General features: G+C 44.0%; 2 protein-coding genes across 5 annotated transcripts in view; one reads left to right on the top strand and one right to left on the bottom strand.

The window, feature by feature from the left end:
• The window catches only part of RPH3AL (rabphilin 3A like (without C2 domains)), a 196,868-nt gene extending 195,427 nt beyond the window's left edge, over positions 1–1,441 (bottom strand). For 2 of the 4 annotated variants that reach the window (XM_033922683.1, XM_033922688.1), the window contains exon 1: positions 1,126–1,256. The gene's annotated coding sequence lies outside the window, so the exon portion shown is untranslated. Of the gene's footprint in view, positions 1–917; positions 992–1,125; positions 1,257–1,323 lie in introns of those variants that run through there. The other 2 variants (XM_033922685.1, XM_033922686.1) reach the window with 2 other exon arrangements.
• A 237-nt stretch (positions 1,442–1,678) lies between these two features.
• Positions 1,679–17,541, top strand: C15H17orf97 (chromosome 15 C17orf97 homolog). Its single transcript, XM_033922689.1, has 2 exons — positions 1,679–1,916; positions 16,994–17,541. Exons 1-2 carry the CDS (start codon positions 1,718–1,720, stop codon positions 17,476–17,478), a joined length of 684 nt encoding a protein of 227 aa, XP_033778580.1. The 5' UTR covers positions 1,679–1,717; the 3' UTR covers positions 17,479–17,541.
• The last annotated feature ends 3,385 nt before the right edge of the window (positions 17,542–20,926 follow it).

The following is a 20,926-nucleotide window of genomic DNA, read 5'->3' as shown; positions in this document are numbered from 1 at the left end:
GAAGGCATTTGAGGCACTGGGGTGCAGAAAAGCTGGGTAGAACAAAAGGGATAAGACAGCAGGAAATTCATGCAGTATTGAGCACCTGCAATCCCAACCACAAACAGAAAAGAAACTGGAAAAGATAGAAGTGAAAACGCGGATCCCATGGAACTAAAAGTGCATGGCCTTTAAAAGAAAATGGCCATGGCATGGGATTGCCTGGGATCCTTGGGTTTTTTTTTTTAACTCCTGCAGATTTCACAGATCTCGCTCGCTCTATGGATCCTCGTTTTAACTCCTGCAGATCTCATGGATCCTGTTGGGGGGGAGGGGGGGAGATAAGATGAGACTATGTGGGATGAGTGGGATCCATGAGGTCTGTGAGAGTTAAGGATCCTTGTGGACTCCGTGGCAGTTTTCTTTTTAAGGCCATGCAGTAGAGTTCTGTGAGGTCTGTGGGATCCTTGTTTTCCCAGTTCCCAAAAGAGCTATTTCAAATGGGAAAGTGAAATAGAGCGTATGATAGTTAGCAGCCAAATCATTTTAAAATGTTGCAGGACAATATGAAGAACGGCAGACAGTGTCCAAGGAAAAAGTATCACCTGATATTTTTAATGACCTTTATATCCTGGCATTCAAGTGAACTAACAGAAACCACATTATTTTGCCCTAAGCACCATCAGGGCTAGAGCCGGGGTCGTGGGTCTACGGAACGGTGACCCGGATGGTCTCTGGAAACCAGCAGGATGTAACTGGGAGTCAGGTGCCCCCCCCCCCTCCCAGCACATGTGCAAAACACAATACAAATCACCCCTCCCTGCCTGGACACAGCGAAGCCCCCCCCCTCCCCCCCCCCCCCCCCCCCCCCCCCCCCCCCCCCCCCCCCCCCCCCCCCGAGCTGGCTCCTATGCCCTCCCCCGAGAACCCACACCGACCGGCTGGTAAATGCAGCCACCTCAGCACTCTTCCTCCCAGAGATGCACAAAACACCGACACTCCTGCCTTTAAGGAAAGAGAGCGCTCGCGAGCCCCAGGCAACAACAAAAGACTTTCTGCCACAGAACCAGAGCGAAAGAAACAGAAGTTTTAGATCAATTAATCTCCCAGAAAACTTTCAGGGGGGGAGGGGAGAGCATTATTTACGTTCTCAAACCAGACTGGCTCCTTCCTTTGTCCGTCAGGCAAGAAACCCAATTCCGCAACCCTCCACCGTCCGACACCGGAAAAGTATTAGCGGGCCGCAAGAGAGGGAATGGGCGCCGCTCAGGCCTCGTGCCGGGGCGCGCGGCCCATCCCCAGCCGGACTTTGCCGGGAGCGACCCGGCGGCTCTTTAACTTCACCTTTTCGCCTCCCACTTTTTGCTCGGCGCGCCCCCTCCCGGCGCGTGGCGGTCATTAACCGCAGCGACGGGCAGGTAGGTCCATCAGGCGAGCAGCAAGCAGCGCACTACTTTCTCCGGCGCGGAAGGATAGTGGGAATCGTGGGGTGGTGAGAGCTCGTCGCCATGGAGACGCGTCCCGGGATGGCGCGCGGCGCTGCCTTGCTAGGGGGCTCGAGGAAAGAGCTTTCGTCGGGAGCGGGAATGAAGTGAGGAACTCCGGGAGCGAGGGTGGCCTTGAAGCCACGGATTTTGCAGAATCCACCAAGTGGTTCTGTAAAGCTAACTTTTCTTCGTTCTCTCCACTTCTTAACACAAACTATGACTGAAGTGCCTGTCTAAGCCAAGGAAACTCCATGGCTACTGTTACGGCTGCAGGGGAAGGGCTGCTGGAGAAAGAAAAGTCGAAAGTCAAGCTAGGTGGCAAGCAAGTGCCGAGCAAAGTTGCGCTGACCAGTGATAAGAAGAAGAAAAAGACAAAGAAAAAGGACAAAAGTGAAAAAGCTTCCAGTCCCAGCAAAAAGCGAAGCCACTCATCCACCCCTGATGAAACAGGTGTGTGCAGGGAGAGGTTGCAGCCCAAACTGGCAGAAATTTGGCCATAACCTTTCAGCGGCCTGGGTCTTTGGAAATATTGGGTTGTCCAAAGGACTTGTAATTCTCTCCCCATTGATTTTCCTAAGCCAAAGCTACCAAGCTATTGAGTTCTAGAACAGAGGCTTTTAGGACAGTCTTTGAATTAAAGTATTTGTACTCACCTAAATCAGTTCTTCAGGCCCCCTAATCCATGCACTAGGATAGGGGTGTCAGAAATATCAAATCTTTCCCTTGATAAAAGTGGCAGCTCTGCCTAACAAATTCAGAATGACAACCCCAGCCTGGTCCTGATGACCTGTACCATTTGGTAATCCAAATTTTAAGGTTAACCACAGTTTCAAGCGTTTTGATACCAGAGTGTTGTAAAGAAACTTAAGTAAAGATTTTCCTATAGTTATATTTGTTGTTAGCTGCCATCGACTCATGTTCGAGTCCTAGAGACGTTGAACATCATCAAGTTTTCGTGGCAGAATACAGAAGTAGATTGCCCGGCCTTTCTTCTGTGCAGTATGCATTTGATGTTTTCACAGCAAATGTGATCCACTGCCTCCAGCACTGCCCAGAAGGGTGGTACATCATTAGTCTGACATCTCCGCTGAAAACTGTCTACCATGGGAGGCCCTGCTGGTAGTCAACCTACTGACGGCATAGTTTTCAGCTTCTTAGATGCGTACAAGCCCCTGTACCATTATACTGTAGTTATATTTACAAATACAAAATAATCTAGTTATAATTACAAATGGATAAACAGTTACATATTCCATTATGACTAATAAATTGATGTATCAATGGGGTGAGCAGATTAGAAAGAAAATAGTACTCCACAGTGATGCAGTAAGCTAATGAGATGCAGATTCAAAGCGTACAGAACTTGTATCTGTGCATCTGCACATGTTTTTCTGTATAGGCAGTTTCCAGGTTAAGAACGTCCGACTTATGCCATATTCATACTTATGAACCGGGGTCCTGTATCTCCCTTCCTGTCCCAATGCGCCCATCTTCCTCTCTTGCTGTCCCAAAGCACCCCTCTTTCTGCTTTCCATGGCCTAACACATCCCTCATCATCCTTCCCTCCCTCTGTTTTGAGTCCCAAATCCGTGCATCCCTCCCACAGATGTTTACCTCCTCTGGTCAGCTCCCTCCTCCCAGCTGCACTTCTCATCACAAAGCCACGAGCAGCTGCCCACGGCTAACCCGGAAACCTCATTGCTGTGAACAAGGCTGCCCTGTAAACATCTAAAAGCTAAGTTACTCAGCATTTCATATTCTGCTCTTTTGACTGGTTTTCAGCATTATATCTGCTTAATTTCTCTTCTCCTCCCTGTTTCTTACTAAAAAAATATAAAAAAGCACAAAAAAATAAATCCTTCTCTTTCCTCTGTTAAATCTTATTTCCTCTTCCTGCATTTTTGTTTAAAATACTGTGTTTTAGGTGGTATAGAGCCTATATTTCTGCCTTACTAGTAGTCTTACTTATAGTCCCACCAACCCCAGGGACCACTATTCATATATAGAGACCCATATAATCAGGACTACTCAAATCAAGTCACTTCACAACCAATCAAGATGACCTTTATTCTATGCAATCACTGTGGTGCTTTAATTCCAAGACATACTATTTGGAGGCTTAAGGCTTGCCCCATCTGTCTTCAACTTGCCAGTATTAAGGAGGAGCTCTGCAAACTTAAACAGGAATTGAATACAATTAAAGCAGCTTCCATCACTCCACAAAATCATACCAATCTTTACCACCTCTACCTCAAAGAATAAAACAGCCCAGGAATAAATGGGTCACAGTAGGCTCAGGAAGACTGCAACATGTAACACAGAAACATCCACCTTCACTAATATTACCTCTACAGAATTCCTTCGCTCCACTAGTGCACTGTGATACTCAGGAAAACAGAAGGGAGGTGGGACTGGAACCAATGAAGGTAACTCAAGAGAACAAGCGCACCCTAAGTACAAATAAAAAAGCCAAAAACAGAAAACTATTACTGTTGGGGGATTCCATCATCAGAGGCATTAACCTTGGAACACAGGGCGAGGAGACCAAAATAGTGAAATGTCTTCCAGGATCCTCAGCTACCAGGAGTTCCAGGCAAATACTGACTATAATTAAGGAAGAAACTAAGGATTTTAACACTGATGTTGTTATCCATCTGGGAACAAATGACCTGGCCAACAACTCCACACTTGCAGCACAGAAAGCTTTTCGGGAGCTTGGTGAGGGCGTGAAACCTTTTGTAAAGACTTTAGCTTTTTCTGAAATACTGCCTGCTTATGGAAAAGGAGAGCAAAGAGTGAAAAACACAGAGGACTTTAATAGATGGCTCAGAGCCTGGTGTCATCAAGAAGGCTTCAGGTACATAGGAGGATGGGGAAATACATGGAAGGACAAGAAGCTATATTGCACTGATGGGCTACATATTACTACAGCAGGAAAAAGAAACCTTGCAGAGAAATTTAGACAATATTTTTCTCGGCATTTAAACTAGAAGGTGGGGGTGGTGTATGTACGAAGGACAATTATAGAGACCACCCCCGGCAAAAGAAAAGATGTGATAGTAGTAAAGGCTGCAACATAAGCAATATCAGCAACTCATTTCTTAGTATTGCAACGGAAAGTGAAACGACACAAAAATCCATACAAAAAAGGAGATTATCGCTGAAAAATAGCTGGAAAGCGATGACCACAAATGCTCGCAGTCTAAGCAACAAAGTTCATGATCTGCAAGCCCTGATATTAGAGGCAGATCTAGATATTGTTGCTATCACAGAGACATGGTTCAGTGAATCACATGGATGGGATGCAAACATACCGGGATATAATCTTTTTAGGAAGGACAGAGATGGTCATAAAGGTGGAGGAGTAGCTCTCTATGTAAAGATCAATATCCAAGCGACCGAAATGCAAGGAACTTGGGGAGAGGAAGAAGCGATATGGATTGCTCTGAAAAGAGAAGATGGAACTTCTATCTACGTGGGTGTAGTCTACAGATCTCCGACTCAATCGCAGCAAATTGATAAGGATCTGATTGTGGATATCCAAAAGTTTGGAAGGAAAGAGGAGGTTCTGCTGTTGGGAGATTTCAACCTGCCGGATGTGGACTGGAATGTTCCGTCTGCGGAATCGGAAAGAAGTAGGGAGATTGTGGATGCCTTTCAAGAGGCTCTGCTCAGACAAATGGTGACGGAACCCACAAGGGAAAAAGCGATATTGGATCTGGTCCTCACAAATGGAGAGAGTATCTCTAATGTTCGAGTGGGTGCTCACCTGGGTAGTAGCGATCATCAAACGGTTTGGTTTGATATAACGGCTAAAGTGGAGAGCGGCCGCACGATACTTAAAGTCCTAGATTTCAAACGTACAGACTTTAATGCAATGGGAAAGTACCTGAAGAAAGAGCTGTTAGGATGGGAGGACATAAGAGAAGTGGAAAGACAGTGGTCTAAGCTGAAAGGAGCGATAAAAATGGCTACGGACCTTTATGTGAAGAAAATCAATAAAAACAAGAGAAAAAGGAAGCCGATATGGTTCTCCAACCTAGTGGCTGAGAAAATAAAGGCGAAAGAGTTGGCGTTCATGAAATATAAAAAAAACTCAAGAAGAGGAGAGCAGAAAGGACTACAGGGTGAAACTGAAAGAAGCCAAGAGAGAGATACGTTTGGCGAAGGCACAGGCGGAAGAACAAATGGCTAAAAATGTAAAAAAGGGAGATAAAAATTTTTTCAGATATATTAGTGAAAGGAGGAAGATAAAAAATGGAATTGCTAGGCTAAAAGATGCTGGGAACAAATATGTGGAGAGTGATGAGGAGAAAGCAAATGTGCTAAACAAATACTTCTGTTCTGTGTTCACAGAAGAAAATCCTGGAGAAGGACCGAGATTGTCTGGCAAAGTTACACGAGAAAATGGAGTAGATTCTGCGCCGTTCATGGAGGAGGGTGTTTATGAGCAACTTGAAAAACTGAAGGTGGACAAAGCGATGGGACCAGACGGGATCCATCCCAGGATACTAAGGGAGCTCAGAGAGGTTCTGGCGAGTCCTATTAAAGACTTGTTCAACAAATCTCTGGAGACAGGAGTGATTCCTGGGGATTGGAGGAGAGCGGATGTGGTCACAGGGATGAAGCAGGAAACTACAGGCCGGTGAGTCTCACTTCAGTTGTTGGAAAAATAATGGAAGTGTTGCTGAAAGAAAGGATAGTGTATTTCCTTGAATCTAATGGGTTACAGGATCCGAGGCAACATGGCTTTACAAAAGGTAAATCGTGCCAAACGAACCTGATTGAATTTTTTGATTGGGTAACCAGAGAGCTGGATCGAGGACATATGCTAGATGTAATTTACTTGGATTTCAGCAAAGCCTTTGATACAGTTCCTCATAGGAGGCTGTTGAACAAACTTGAAGGGCTGAAGTTAGGACCCAAAGTGGTGAACTGGGTCAGAAACTGGCTGTCGGACAGACGCCAGAGGGTGGTGGTTAATGGAAGTCGCTCGAAGGAAGGACTAGGACTAGTGGAGTCCCTCAGGGTTCGGTGCTGGGGCCAATCCTGTTCAATATGTATGTAAGTGACATTGCTGAAGGGTTAGAAGGAAAAGTGTGCCTTTTTGCAGATGATACCAAGATTTGTAACAGAGTAGACACCGAAGAGGGAGTGGAGAATATGAAAAAGGATCTGCAAAAGTTAGAGGAATGGTCTAATGCCTGGCAACTAAAATTCAATGCAAAGAAATGCAGAGTAATGCATTTGGGGATTAATAATAGGAAGGAACCGTATATGCTGGGAGGAGAGAAGCTGATATGCACGGACGGGGAGAGGGACCTTGGGGTGATAGTGTCCGAAGATCTAAAGGCGAAAAAACAGTGTGACAAGGCAGTGGCTGCTGCCAGAAGGATTCTGGGCTGTATAAAGAGAGGCGTAGTCAGTAGAAGGAAGAAGGTGTTGATGCCCCTGTACAGGTAAGGCCCCACTTGGAGTATTGTGTTCAGTTTTGGAGACCGTATCTGGCGAAAGACGTAAGAAGACTTGAGGCGGTCCAGAGGAGGGCGACGAAAATGATAGGAGGCTTGCGCCAGAAGACGTATGAGGAGAGACGAAGCCCTGAATATGTATACCCTAGAGGAAAGGAGAGACAGGGGAGATATGATTCAGACGTTCAAATACTTAAAGGGTATTAACGTAGAACAAAATCTTTTCCAGAGAAAGGAAAATGGTAAAACCAGAGGACATAATTTGAGGTTGAGGGGTGGTAGATTCAGGGGCAATGTTAGGAAATTCTACTTTACGGAGAGGGTGGTGGATGCCTGGAATGCAGGATCCGAGGCAACATGGCTTTACAAAAGGTAGAGGTGGTGGAGAGTAAAACTGTGACTGAGTTCAAAGAAGCGTGGGATGAACACAGAAGATTTAGAATCAGAAAATAATATTAAATATTGAACTAAGGCCAGTTACTGGGCAGACTTGCACGGTCTGTGTCTGTGTATGGCCGTTTGGTGGAGGATGGACAGGGGAGGGCTTCAATGACTGGGAGGGTGTAGATGGGCTGGAGTAAGTCTTAACAGAGATTTCGGCAGGTGGAACCCAAGCATAGTACCGGGTAAAGCTTTGGATTCTTGCCCAGAAATAGCTAAGAAGAAAAAAAAAAAAATTTAAATTGAATCAGGTTGGGCAGACTGGATGGACCATTCTGGTCTTTATCTGCCGTCATCTACTATGTTACTCCCCTCTTATGGCAGAGGGAAGGCTTCCGGGTCAGCCATGGGCCACATGTAGGAACTGCAGCCACAGCTTTGTGAAGAGAAGGGCAAGGGAAAGAGAGATGACAGAAGGGAAGGGAGCACGAACTTGGGACTTAGGATGGAAGAAAGAGGGCGGGAAAGATGCTGAGGTGGAGGAAGGAATAGAAAGAGAATTGTTGGGCATGGGGGTCTGAGCGAGAGGGAAAGAGTTATGGTGCACATGGGGAAATGAAGAACGAGGAGAATTGTTGGGCATAGGGAGGGAGAGAGAAATATTGGACATGGTGGTGGGAGAGGAGTAAGGTACAGATTCATGGGGAAGAGAGAGATGAGAGAGTAATGTTGGATGTGGTGGTAGTGGAGAGGGATGGATGAAGAACGAAAGTAAGTGTAAACCTTCTATCTTTCCTTTCTATTTAAACCACAGTACAGTACTTTATTTTGAGGACTGTTTCTTTAAAGTTTAATGTTCTTTAGTGTTTCATGTGTTTATAGATTGTGTACTGTACAGGATATGAGTTGCATACAAATTCAACTTAAGAACGGATTTAAAAACGGAACTCGTTCATTAACCCGGGGACTGCCTGTATATAAATATCAGACTTGCAAAAATTTCTTGCAAATGAAAGTTTCAGTAGGTTAATATTTTGTGTCACAATAACGTTCAGATGTGTGTGCTGATACTTTTTGATTTCTTTGGACATGTACAGTATACAGTGAAGCCGCTGCTACCTCTGCATACAACTGTCACTTCTGTTTTGCCTTTAAAAGTTGTAGGTACTTGCTTTGGTTACAGAAAAAAGAAAAACTGACATAAAATCCTCTCGACTAACACTTCTACGCTGCCTCGGATCTGGCATCCAATTTATTGCATTGTGCTCATGTTAAAATCCCCTGTTTAATTCTGTGTGTTGCAATAGAATACATAATGGGCCCATTACCATGCATTTTAATATACTTTGTGCTCATGTGTACTGTACACAACCCATTTCTTCATTTTGTGCCCATTAACATCTGTGTAAGTCTTGCAAGTCCCTAAGTAGTTACCTTTTACTTTATTGGTTGTTGATCTAAAAATATTTTTTTCAGTGATGCAAAATTAAACTATGGCATTTGCTGCCAGGGAAAATGTTAGTAATTTAGGTGAGTTTAAAAAAGATCTAGCTATGTTTCTCTGCAAATATCTGTAAGCATTTGGAAAGCCCCTGAAGAAGCCTGTAAGTTAAATTACAAGCCTCTGTTGGGCATAAAATGATAATGTTTTGCAATGATTGGTTAAAAAAAAAAAAAGATTTTGATAATAAAATTGAAAATGTAATAAAAATAGTTTTTCTGAGCAAGTGCAAGAATTGATCATGTGTAAAGTGCCAGCGTCAGCAGCTCAGGGCATTATCACTAACTAGCTGAGTTTGGCTGAGGGAAACTATGTCAGGCTTTGGACGTCTTCAGCTGTGGGGATCCCCACTAATTAAACCAATGGTGCACCTTGCTGATGGGCCTGAACTAAAAGTGAATTCACTCACTATATGGCTGTACCCTTGAACAGGAGTGGCCACTGTTGGAAACAATGCTGAGTTTGATGGATGTGGGCAAGGGTAGCTTAACTTCTGAAAGGGCAACAAAGATCAGCTGCAGTCAAAGCAAAACAATAGATGCTGACAGCCACATAAACCTAAAGAAAATTCAGAGCGGCAGGGAAGGTGAACAATTGTTAAATAAATCACTCAATTAAATGGCTTTTTTTTTTTTTTTTTTAATATCTTTATTCGTTTTTACATTATGCAAACAAGTGTACAATAATTCAAGTCATACTATACATTCTTCACTTGAAACTCTACATTCATTTTATACCATAAACTATCTCCCCTCCCTCCCTTTCCATATATTACCCCTCATAATGTCATAAAACCCACCCATCCCTCCTCCCCCCTACATATATTTAATGGGGATAAATATAATTATTTATTTATTATAATACTCAATTAATGGTCTCCACACCTCTTTAAATTTCTTATAATAACCTCTCTTGATTGCCAATGTTTTTTCCATTTCATACACCTGACAAACCGAACTCCAACAGAAACAATAATTCAATCCTCTATAGTCTTTCCAGTTATGTGTTATATGTTGGATGGCAACTCCTGTTAAAATCATTAACAGTTTGTTATTATTTTGAAACTTGCCTTCCTTATGTGGGTATATGTATGTATGTATATATATGTATACACTAGTATTTTAGCCCATTACATTAACAGGTGCTAGAATATATGTCTGTCTTTATTTCTGTCTCTCTTTCACTCCTGCTGTCTTTCTTTCTGTCTGTCTCTCTCCCTGGCCCCCTTTGTCTGTCTGACTTTCTGTGTCTCTCCCTGCCCCTGTGTCTTTCTTCTTTTCTTTCTGTCTCCCGCTGTCTGTCTTTCTTTCTATCTATCTAGCTGTCTCTCTCCCTGCCTCCTATGCAGCAGCATTTCTCTCCCCCCACTTCCCTGTGCAGCAGCCACAGCAGTATTCCCTTCCCCTCCATTTCCCTGTGCAGGAGCCACAGCATCAGCATTCCCTACCCCCTCCATTTCCCTCCCCCCACACCACTTCCCTGTGCAGCAGCAGCATTTCCCCTACCTCCCCTTTCTCTTCACACGGTCTGGATGGCTCCCTTACTGCCCCCCCTTCCCTTCTCGCAGTCCTGACAAACCTGCCGATTCCATCAACGTGTGCAGCACTGTACACACGCTGCTTCGGGGCCTTCTACTGCCCTGATTTACTCTGGCACGTCCCTGATGACATCAGCAGAGACGCAGCAGAGCAAATCAGGGCAGTAGAAGGCCCCGAAGCAGTGGGTGTAGAGTGCTGCACACGCTGCTGGAATCAGCAGGTTTGTAGTCGGGACCGCGGGAAGGTGGGGCAGTAAGGGAGCCGGTCAGACATAAGCTTGACTCCTACGACTGAATTTTGGCAACGCATCTCTCTCTCTGTCTCGCAGCAGGCTTTCCGGCTCCGGCCAAAGTTCATTTTTTTGTTCAAAACCGACGCTGCGTCTCCTCTTTCGATCCCCGCCAGAGTCGGAAGTCTTCTCCGACTCTGGTGAGGTTCGATAGAGGAGACGCGGCAGGGGCTTTGAACAAAAAAATGAACTTTGTCTGGCCGGAGCCGGCAAGCCCGCTGCGAGACAGAAAGATGCGCACTCTTGCCGGCCACGGAACTACAGATCAGGCAACACAGCGTTAAGAGTGTACATATGCGCTTAGCATTTTATTATTATATATATACACATGAAATTATTATATATATACACATGAAATTAAGTTTAATATTTTAAAGTATGAAGTCCAGCTCTGAATTTAATTATCAAAATTTCAGGGGAGAGTTGAAAGTTGTTTGAAGTGGAGCAAGGTTGAAGGGTTGCCTAGGTGCACTTAATCCCTTGCATTTGTTTGCCCTGGATTCTGGTCTGGCTCACTTCTTGTGTAATCTTAAGTGTGATCTGTGTTTCTTTTGATCACAAAGTTGAAAACCCTCTTACATTTTTTTAAATTGTACATGTTCCTTTTTCGATCACTAGATGGCACTAGTGCAGTGTTGTTAAGCCAGAATTCTGACAGGGTTATGATCTGTGAATAAAGCCATCTTGACTCCTGTCCACTTGGTTTCACCTCTTCAGGAGTCACTAATTACAGAGTAGTCTCCCTCCTGTCTCATAGCGTGATGGTTCTCTTGGAGAAGCCCTGGAGTTACCTATCTGAATGTCAAGACTCCAGGAGAAGTGTGGAATTGTGTTTCACGTAATTTCCTGTTCTATGCATTGGCATAGATGAAGTGGAAATCATATGGGAAAAGTGAATGAATATTGTTTCCCTTTATTGTTTTCTCCATTTCTTTACCACAGTAATGAAATAAATACAAAATCTGTTATGGGTGGGATTTATAATGATGTTACAACTTTGTTTTAATAGGAGAGGTTGCTGGGTGGGGAGCTATGTTCTCTCTAAGCAGAGTACATGCATAAGCAATTCCTTATACATTTTACATGGTCGCTTACAAAAAAATATTGACCCAACCTGACTTTCAAACTAAATTAAACTATGAAAAAATTAATTAAACTAAACTAAATCAATTACCATGTGTATACAGAAATACATTGCTAATACTAGGATTAAAAATTGTTGGGTTTTATTTATTTATTTAATTCTTTCACTGTCCTGTTCTTCCCAAAGAGGTCAGAATATGCAGGTTAACATAATATGCAGTTAACAGGTTACAATTTTCCATAGTAACATAGTAAATGACGACAGATAAAGACCCGGATGGTCCATCCAGTCTGCCCAATTTCACCCTCTCTTTAAATTACTGATTTAATTTAAATGTTCCTTTTTCTTAGCTCTTTCTGGGCCAGAACCCAAAGCTCTAGCCAGTACTTTGCTTAGGTTCCACCTACTCAAGTCTCCATCAAAGCTCATTCCAGCCCATCTAAACCATCCCAGCTGTTGAAACCCACCCCAGTCCATCCTCAACCAAATGGCCATATATGGACACAGACCGTGCAAGTCTGTCTAGTACTGACCCAGTTCTTCATTATATACCATTACAGTACAATTTTTTTTTTTTTTTAATACAAGTATTGTCCTAATACAACACATACTAGAGATCTAATACCAATATGCATAGTATAGAGTTCACAGCAGTGTCTCTCAAACTTTTTAACTCCGGCACACTAAGGGCTCCTTTTACAAAGGTGTGCTAGTGTTTTTAGCGCACGCACCAGAATAGCATGCGCTAGCCGAAAAACTACTGTCTGCTCAAGAGGAGGCAGTAGCGGCTAGCACGCGCTATTCCATAAGAATTGGGTCAGACCAGTGGTCCATCCTGCCCAGCAGTCCGCTCATGCAGCGGCCCTTAGGTCAAAGACCAGTGCTCTAAATGAGTCCAGCCTCACCTGCGTACGTCCCGGTTTAGCAGGAACTTGTCCAGCTTAGTCTTGAAACCCTGGAGGGTGTTTTCCCCTACAACAGACTCCGCGCATTAAGGCCCTAAACTGAGCAAATGTTTTTTGTGGCAAGCTATATGGAGATAATGTTTTTTTAACACATTATAATTGAAATTATAAGATTGCAAAACCAAAAAAAAATAAAATAAAATTTAATTTGAGAGTTATTTATTTAAAGTTCTTAAAGCTATGTATGGGTATTGTAACAATGGTAAAACTAAAGTAGATAGAATAGAATTGCTAATCAACGCAGTGGATATGCTTGTTTCTGAGTGCAAATTAACTCAAAACGTGGCTTGATAGTCGACAAGCAAGCATGCATTTCATCATCCACTGTCTGCAGTCGTTCTCTTTTTTTCAATTTAATTTCTGTCAGAGCTGAAAATCCATGTTTGCAAAGTTAAGGTCCAAACAGTAACAAAACCTTGATTGTTTTGTTGCTCAAGTTGGGATAACTACTACATTAAACACAAAATTACTTGCTATTAATTTTCAAGAACCAATCACGTCAAAGAACGAGCGGTTGAATCCTTGCATACACAGACACTCGTTACATTGACAGACTCTTGCGTATGTGACATACATGTCATGTATACTTAATGAAGGGAATTTTTTTAAATAAAGTAAAATTCTTGTACACCCAGATCTTTTCAGGAACACCACTGTGCCATGGCACACAGTTTGAGAAACACTGGTTTACGGGTTACAATTTGCCACAGTTACAGAGCATGGTTTTTCAATACAGGTTTTATCATAACTTGACACACACTACAGCTCTAATACTTGTTACTAATAGGAAAAAAGAAATCTGTATGTATCCAGCCATTCTGAAGAGCAAGCTTGTCCAACCTGTGGCCCTAGGTCAGAACCCGGCCCTCCATGTGAGGAGATGGAATTACTTAACTCTCGTATGAGTAAAGGCTAAAGAGGTTAGGGCTCTTCAGTTTGGACAATAGATGATTGAGGTCCATAAAATCCTGAATGAAGTAGAATCGGTAAACATCTTATCTAAGGACACCCCATGAAGTCACATAGTAACACATTTAAAACAAAGGGGAGAAAATTATTATTTTGTTTTTCAAACTCAACATCTGGTTAAGTTCTGAAATTCTTTGCTAGAGAAAATGGTAAAACCAATAGCTGGGTTGGACAAATTCCTGGAGGAAATGTCTATAAACCATTAATAAGGTAGAACTGGGGGAAGCCAATGCTTATCCCTGAGGTTAAGTGGCATGCCTTTAAGTAAGGATAAGGCTGTGATAAGCTAAGAATGCTTTAATAATGGTTGTTATTATTATTATTATTGGCTGTGATACTCAAAAGCAAATATCTGGATAATGGCAACTGTTATCAAAATATTTGCACTATCCAGGAACTTTCTGTGGATTTCCTTTCAGACCACAGTGGCACTATCCTATGGTAAAACATGGGCACGCCCAGAAATATCCAGATCGCTGCAGTGTTCAGGGTTCTTTTTTATTAAGGTGCACTAATGGATTTAGTGCTTGCTGACAATTAGCATGCACTAAATGCTAAGACACACATTTTATATCCATGGGCATCTTAGCATTTAGCATGTCCTAAATTTGTTAGCGTACCTTAGTAGAAGGACCCCCTCAGTTTAATATTTTGATAAATTTAGGACTGTTCAGCTAGCAGACTGAATGTTGCTGCTATTTGGATCGCAATAGTGCAGCCCACTTTGCACATATATTCAGTGCCAGTCACTATCTGAATAGTGTCATTTAATATAAGAATTACCATACTGTACTACAAAGGTCCATTAAGCCCAGTATCCTGTTTCCAACAGTGGCCAACTCAGGTCCCGAGTACCTGACAGAAACCTAAAAAGAGTAACAACATCCCAAAGCTGAGATTGTGATGTCATAATGCTTCATTTCACCAATGCCTAAGAGCCAACCTCATCAGTGATGTCACAATGGCTTGATTGTTTCTAACAGTGGTCAACCCAGGTCACAAGTACCTAGTAATCCCAAGTAATAAAATAGATTAAAATTATTTAAACCATGCAGCTGATATTTTGTTAACACCAATCATAGGACTCTTTTACTAAGGTGCCCTAACAAATTTACCCCTCCTTTTACCACACAAGAGGTTTTTAGCGCCAGCTGGCACACTGAATGCTTTGTCCTGTTCTGATGGCTCGTAGGAACTCTATGACAGCTGGAGCAATACAGAACATTCAGTGTGCTGGCCAGTGCTAAAAAACTCTTGGTTTTGTAAAAAAAAAAAAAAAAGGGGGGGGAGGTTAGTGTAACAAATTTGCATGCATTAATTGCCATGCAACCCATTTTATTCAAATGGGTTTCTTAGCATTTAGCATGCACTAATCAGCACACTTTAAATCCATTAGCACACCTTTGTAAAAGGAACCCACGGAGGGGCATTTTCAATAGGACGTCTATGTTCAACTTTGAATGTTTCCTGCAAGATGGCCAAAAGTCAGGGCAGGGAAATATCCATTTTCAAAACTGCTAGACATCCAGGTTTTTTTAAATTGCCCATTTGAACTTCTTGGCGCTTAGGATATCTAACTTTTTTGGCCATTTCTGACCACCAAAATGTCCAAGTTTAGGAGGGGCCAGTATGTAATGGACTGGCCACCTAGACATGCCAACAGAGCAGTGGAGCATCTTAGAGAGCATTGTTGCGAACTTTACATAAAGGGTGTTAGATGAACATCTCACCATAATCCACTCATATAATTTATAGTGAGCCATACAAAACTCCCCCAAAACCTACTATACCCCTTGCTAACCAGCCCAGTAGCCCTTATGACTGCAGATGGCATCTACAGCATATAGCAGAGTAGTAGGGTTTTGATGGCCTCATACTTTCCACCATAAATGTAGTGTTTAGAGTGGCTTATGGTTCTGGGTCCTCCTCTCTATGGTTCACTAGCCCACCCACCAGGCTACTTAAGACACAAGTGTGCAGCTCTGTTAGGCTTTCCCATACCAAGTGCTGCTGTTCTAGAGACAGACATGTACTGTTTCATTCAGATCTTTGTTGTGGGGTGGGAGGGGGTCAGTGACCACTGGGAGAACATGGGGAATCATCACTTAATCCCTCCAGTGATCGTTTGGTCAGTTTGGGTATGTTTTTGGCCTTTATTCCCTTTTAAAACAAGTCCAACTTCAAATGTCTAAATGACGCCCTGGACGTCTTCTAAAAGATTTAACTATCCCTGCAAGACATTCAGGTCCAACACTTGCCCTAATCCTGTCCAAAACATGCCTCCAATATGCTTCCTTAAGATGTAGACATACAAGCAGTCCCCGTTTTACGAACATCCAACTTACTTTGGACTCGTACTTACGAATAGGGGTCCTATTCTGCCTTCAGTGTCCCAATGTGCCCCTCTCCCTCCTAAGTTCCAACGTGTCTCTCTCCCTCCCTCTCTCCATTCTGTACCCCAAGTATGTGCCTCCCTCTGGCAGGTGCTTACCTTCTGGCGGGCTCCCTCCTCCTTGAAACCACAGTCGTTTCTCTGCACGAAGCCTCGGGCAGCGGCTCCTACGCATCTTCTGCGGCTGAGCTGGAAGCCTTCCAAGTGATGGAGGAAGCTCCTCCCACATTAGAGGGAAGGCTTCCGGCTTATCTGCAGGATGTGTGTAGGAGCCGCTTGTACAAAGAAATGAATGCAGCTGGATGGAGGAGGGAGCCAGCCAGAAGAAGGTAAACAGCCACCAGAGGAAGGTACGTACTTGGGGCATCGGCTACACACGCACCTGCACCTGCATATTTAACACCAACCCTGAGGAAAGAAAGTTCAGCTGAATATCTGGACTTCTTTCTGGTCTAGGTGAATGAATCAGGTTCCATGGAGTGGCCTAGTGGTTAAAGCTTCAGCCTCAGCACCCTGAGGTTGCAGGTTCAAGACCAGCACTGCTCCTTGTGACCTTGGGCAAGTTACTTAACACCCCATTGCCCCAGGTACATTAGTCAGATTGTGAGCCCAGCGGGATAGATAGGGAGAAATACTTGTAAACCACTTAAGCTATAAGTGAAATATATCGTAAATGCTAAAATAAATAAAAATAACTGCAGGGGTGTTTATTTTTCTGCTAATCATAAGCTTTTCCTTATTGAACTGCTATTTTGAGGTAACCACCTAATATTGTTGTTATTGGATTTATTTGTTTATGTGCATTTTATTGTGCATGTTATATTGTTACCTGCCTAGTTAATAGCTGGGCTAAAAGTATAATTAATAATAATAATAAAAATAATAACTTTAGGATTTATGAATTTGAAGCACTAAAAAAAGTTTGTATATTCCACAGATAAACTCAAGAGCAAAACCTGGAAGGACCAGCCCCTTCCATTATCTCCTGAGTCACAAGCTGAGGTCATCAAAGACCATGAAAGCGAATTCTCCTCTTCCAGCATAGAGCAGGGTCTTGTGGAGCAAATTAACGAGACCTTGCGATGGCACGGCATTCTGGATGACCCAGAGGAGGAGGAAGAAAGGATTCGCATTTATAAAATAAACAGGAGGAGGCGCTATTTCTCGGTCGCACAGGAGCACATGTTCAGTGAATCTCCAATCGCTCAGGCAGTGGATGAGGATTTGCATCTTGTTCAAAAGCAAGGAACTATGATGAGCACCAACTATCCAGGGTACCCCGGAAAGGAACCGTCCAGTGTCTATTTCTTAGGACATGGGGCACAAACAGTTCCCAAAGAAGAACTTGGCATGGAAATGCCAGACATGACTCTTCCGTCATTTGCAAATATTTCTCAGGATTGTTATAAATCATTTGTGTAATTTGCGGCGTCTGCTCAATTCTGTGCTAGCTGGAAAAAATGGTAAACTCTGCATCTAATTCTTCTTTTTTTTTTAAATTGAGATTTTCCTTGTTTTTCTCGTTCCAGTGATTCACCAAAAGGAATTTCCTTTAGTTTATACAGTGAAACTGGCCTAGAAACACAACTGGTGCTTTTCAGATAGCCAAGTTCACTAAAGTCTTAGATGGCCATTCTATAAATTGGCACCAAAATTTAGGCACCCCAATGTCACGTGCTGGGTGCTATTTCTGTAGCAGCATCTCGACCCCAAGGGCCAGATTCTATAAATGGTGCCGTCGGCGGTAGCTGCCTAAAAAACCTCCACTGACCGCGTGTCAATCATGCGACGGCACAATTTCTAGAATCGTGGGCTTTGTGAAAGGTAGGCACTAGAAATGTAGGCCTACATTTCCAGCACCTTCCTTTCACGTGGATCACGGCTATGGAGCTGGAGCCAGGTCAGGTTTTCAGGATCTCCACCATATTCAGGGTGGCTTTGCATGCACTGCCTCCTTGAGATGAAAAGCTATCTCATGCATATTTATTGTGGATATCCTGAAAACCTGACCTGGCTCCGGCTCTCGAGGACCGGAATTGCCTACCCCTGACCTAGTCCATAGATTAAGCCGGCCCTGCTGCCTAAAAATAAGTACCAGCTACACCTGTACATTATAAAACAGTGCTTATGCACATGATGGCTGCTACTAATTGGCAATTAAGTGCATTCCTGCTAGATGCTGTTCTATATCCTACATGCCAAGGTTGCTTAGTGCAGTGGTTCCCAACCATGTCCTGGAGGACCACCAGGTCAGTCGGATTTTCAGGATAGCCCTAAATGAATATGCATGAGAGAGAGATCAGCATATAATGGAGGTGCCAGGCATGCAAATCTGCTCCATGCATATTCATTAGGGCTATCCTGAAAACCCGACTGGCCTGGTGGCCCTCCAGGACAGGGTTGGGAACCACTGGCTTAGTGTGTTAAGTGCAACGGGGCATAAACATGGGCAGAATAAGGGCTGCAAAACTTAAAGAATACTATGGGGTCGATATTCAATGTGATTTAGTGGGCCAGACATGGCTCCTGGGCTGATTCAAGAGCCTTAGCGCCACTGAAAATAACTGGCCAGTGCTGAATTGAAAGTCGGCCATTTTGGGAGCAGAGTCAGCACTTAATCAACCAGGTTAACTGCATAAATGGGACCAAACTCAGAAATTCAAAGCCGGTGCCCAGACATGGCCCAGCAAAATGCTGATTGCTGTTAGCTGAATAGTGGCCTTATGTTACGTGGACCTCAGGACAAATTAGGTGCCAACACTTACAACTGCCATTGTCTTGGCTTAGCTGTTGGTGCCTAACTTTAAGCATACCCAGTGGCGTAGTAAGGGGGGGAGGGAGAACAGTCTGGGAGCCGTCTAGCTGGCTGCGCCGGCACCTCTCTGCCCCCCACACTGTGCTCGTGCCCTACCTTCCCCTCTCCCTGTACCTCTTTAAAATCTTCGCCAGTGCGAGTAACTACTCTAGGCTGCTGCTCGCACAGGCCTGGCTCTCTCTGAAATCACTTCCAGGTCGCAGAGCCAGGAAATGACATCAGAGGGAAAGCCAATGCAAACAGCAGGCTGGGAAGATTTAAACAGGTATGGGGGTGGGAAGAGAGGGCACGAATATGGCATGGGGGTGTAGAAGGACCGGGGGGGGGGGAGAGCAGGGTGTGGCTGGGAGGGGGAGGGGGCGCCACTGCTCTGGGTGCCTCCTACCCTCGCCAAGCCACTGTGCATGCCTAAATTAAGTGGGAAAAGCCATTTAAAAATGATTAAAATCATTTTAAAAAGTAGGTGCCTACCAGCCCCTTGAAAAATGGTGCCTTCATTACAGCTACGGAGACACTTTATGACGCCTAACGCCACTGCAGGCGTGGCTAATGCTGGAAGTGGTATTAGGCATAGTAAAGCTAAAGGGCGCGATGTCACCGGTTCATAATTTAAGCTATCGTGCGGCTTTCCTCCTCCTCTCTCTCCTGACTCTGCTACCCTGTCCTGACAGGGGGCGGCTTCATGGGCCAGTGTCGGCATCAGAGGAGGGAAGCGCAGCACTTCCCCCCTCCCTTCTTTAACTCTGGCCTATGAAACTGCATCCTGCTGGACCAGGCAGTAGTGACAGAAGGAAGGAGAGAAATGGCTGGGGTGGGGGGGCATAGGGCAGGCCATGGACTGACGGGCAGGGCATAGGTCAGGGCGCCGTTATCTCTTAAACTGGCTCTGGGCAGCAGTTTATAGAATTGTCCTTCACAGTTCCTATCAAGGAAACAATTTTCCACCCTGAGGCTCATAAAGACCTAGAAGAAATAGCTGTGAAGTTCAGCCGTTGCGTAAATACAGGCTCAGTCCACTTTCAGTTGTAAAAAGGTATAATTGGCACTAGACATACAGGTAAGAGGATCATGGGAAGGATACTGCGTTTTGAGAATTTACTCAGGTGGTTTTTCTCCCCTGGCCTCAAACTGCTTCCATTTTACCAAACTCCTGAGCTGCATAAATCTCTGAAGATATTCATCCACTTTCAATTTCTTTTTTCACCTGCCAAAGAAAGCAACAGCTGTTTGGGCTGGCACATCGAATGTTTGGCTCTTTCTTAAGGAGATTGACTCCTGTGCACTTTCCTCTTTAGGCCTCTGAATTACACAAAGCAAAGACCTCAACTATTCTCTTAATTACAATTTTCCATATGCTGGCAATGCCTCAAGGCAAATAAGACTGCTGTTAATTAAAGTTCGATTCATATGAGCGATCCTCATGGCTATAGACTTGTCCTCACAAGAAAGAATGTCTCTCCTGTGTTAAAGATGATAAAGAACTGTGGAGATGTGGCCTAATGGTTAGAGCAGCTGCCTCGGCACCCTGAGGTTATGTGTTCCATTCCCACTGTAGCTCCTTGTGACTCTGGGCAAGTCACTTAACGCTTCATTGCCTCAGATACAAAATAAGTACCTCTAAAATATGTAAACCACTTTGATTGTAACCACACAGAAAAAGCAGTATATAAAGCCCCATCCCCCACAATGGGAAGGAAAAGGCAGTGCCTAAGACTGAGATTTGTCATCCCTAGAATTCCAAAATCCCATTATTTATTCAGTAAGCACCTCTTCTTGCTTGCCACTGACTTCAGCACCGAGTCCAAGTCTGGATGTAGGAATAGGCAACTGTAAAGGCAACCTCTGATCACCATGCCTGCGAACCAGGGCTTAATTTGTGGGAGAATGGCCTAGAATTCAGTTCCACCCCTTATTTTCAGACTCCAGTGCAGCAGGGGCATTCTGCTCTTTACCCTCCCTCAAAGCAGCCTGGAGGTAGTGAGCCTGGAACAGAGCAAAGTACAGTGACTACTCTCCAATCCAGCCCCTCTTCTTCTGTTGCTCCTGGCCCATCCA

This window comes from Geotrypetes seraphini, chromosome 15 (assembly GCF_902459505.1).
Source record: "Geotrypetes seraphini chromosome 15, aGeoSer1.1, whole genome shotgun sequence".
NCBI lineage: Eukaryota > Metazoa > Chordata > Amphibia > Gymnophiona > Dermophiidae > Geotrypetes > Geotrypetes seraphini.
Note: the sequence above shows the minus strand (reverse complement) of the source record. Positions and strands in the feature narration are given on the sequence as shown.

Excerpts from the sequence above, each read along its gene's own strand:
- C15H17orf97 (XM_033922689.1), top strand. The coding sequence starts at position 1,718 with ATGGCTACTGTTACGGCTGCAGGGGAAGGGCTGCTGGAGAAAGAAAAG. Across the intron at positions 1,917-16,993 it reads ATCCACCCCTGATGAAACAG|ATAAACTCAAGAGCAAAACC; the intron begins GTGTGTGCAGGG and ends TATATTCCACAG.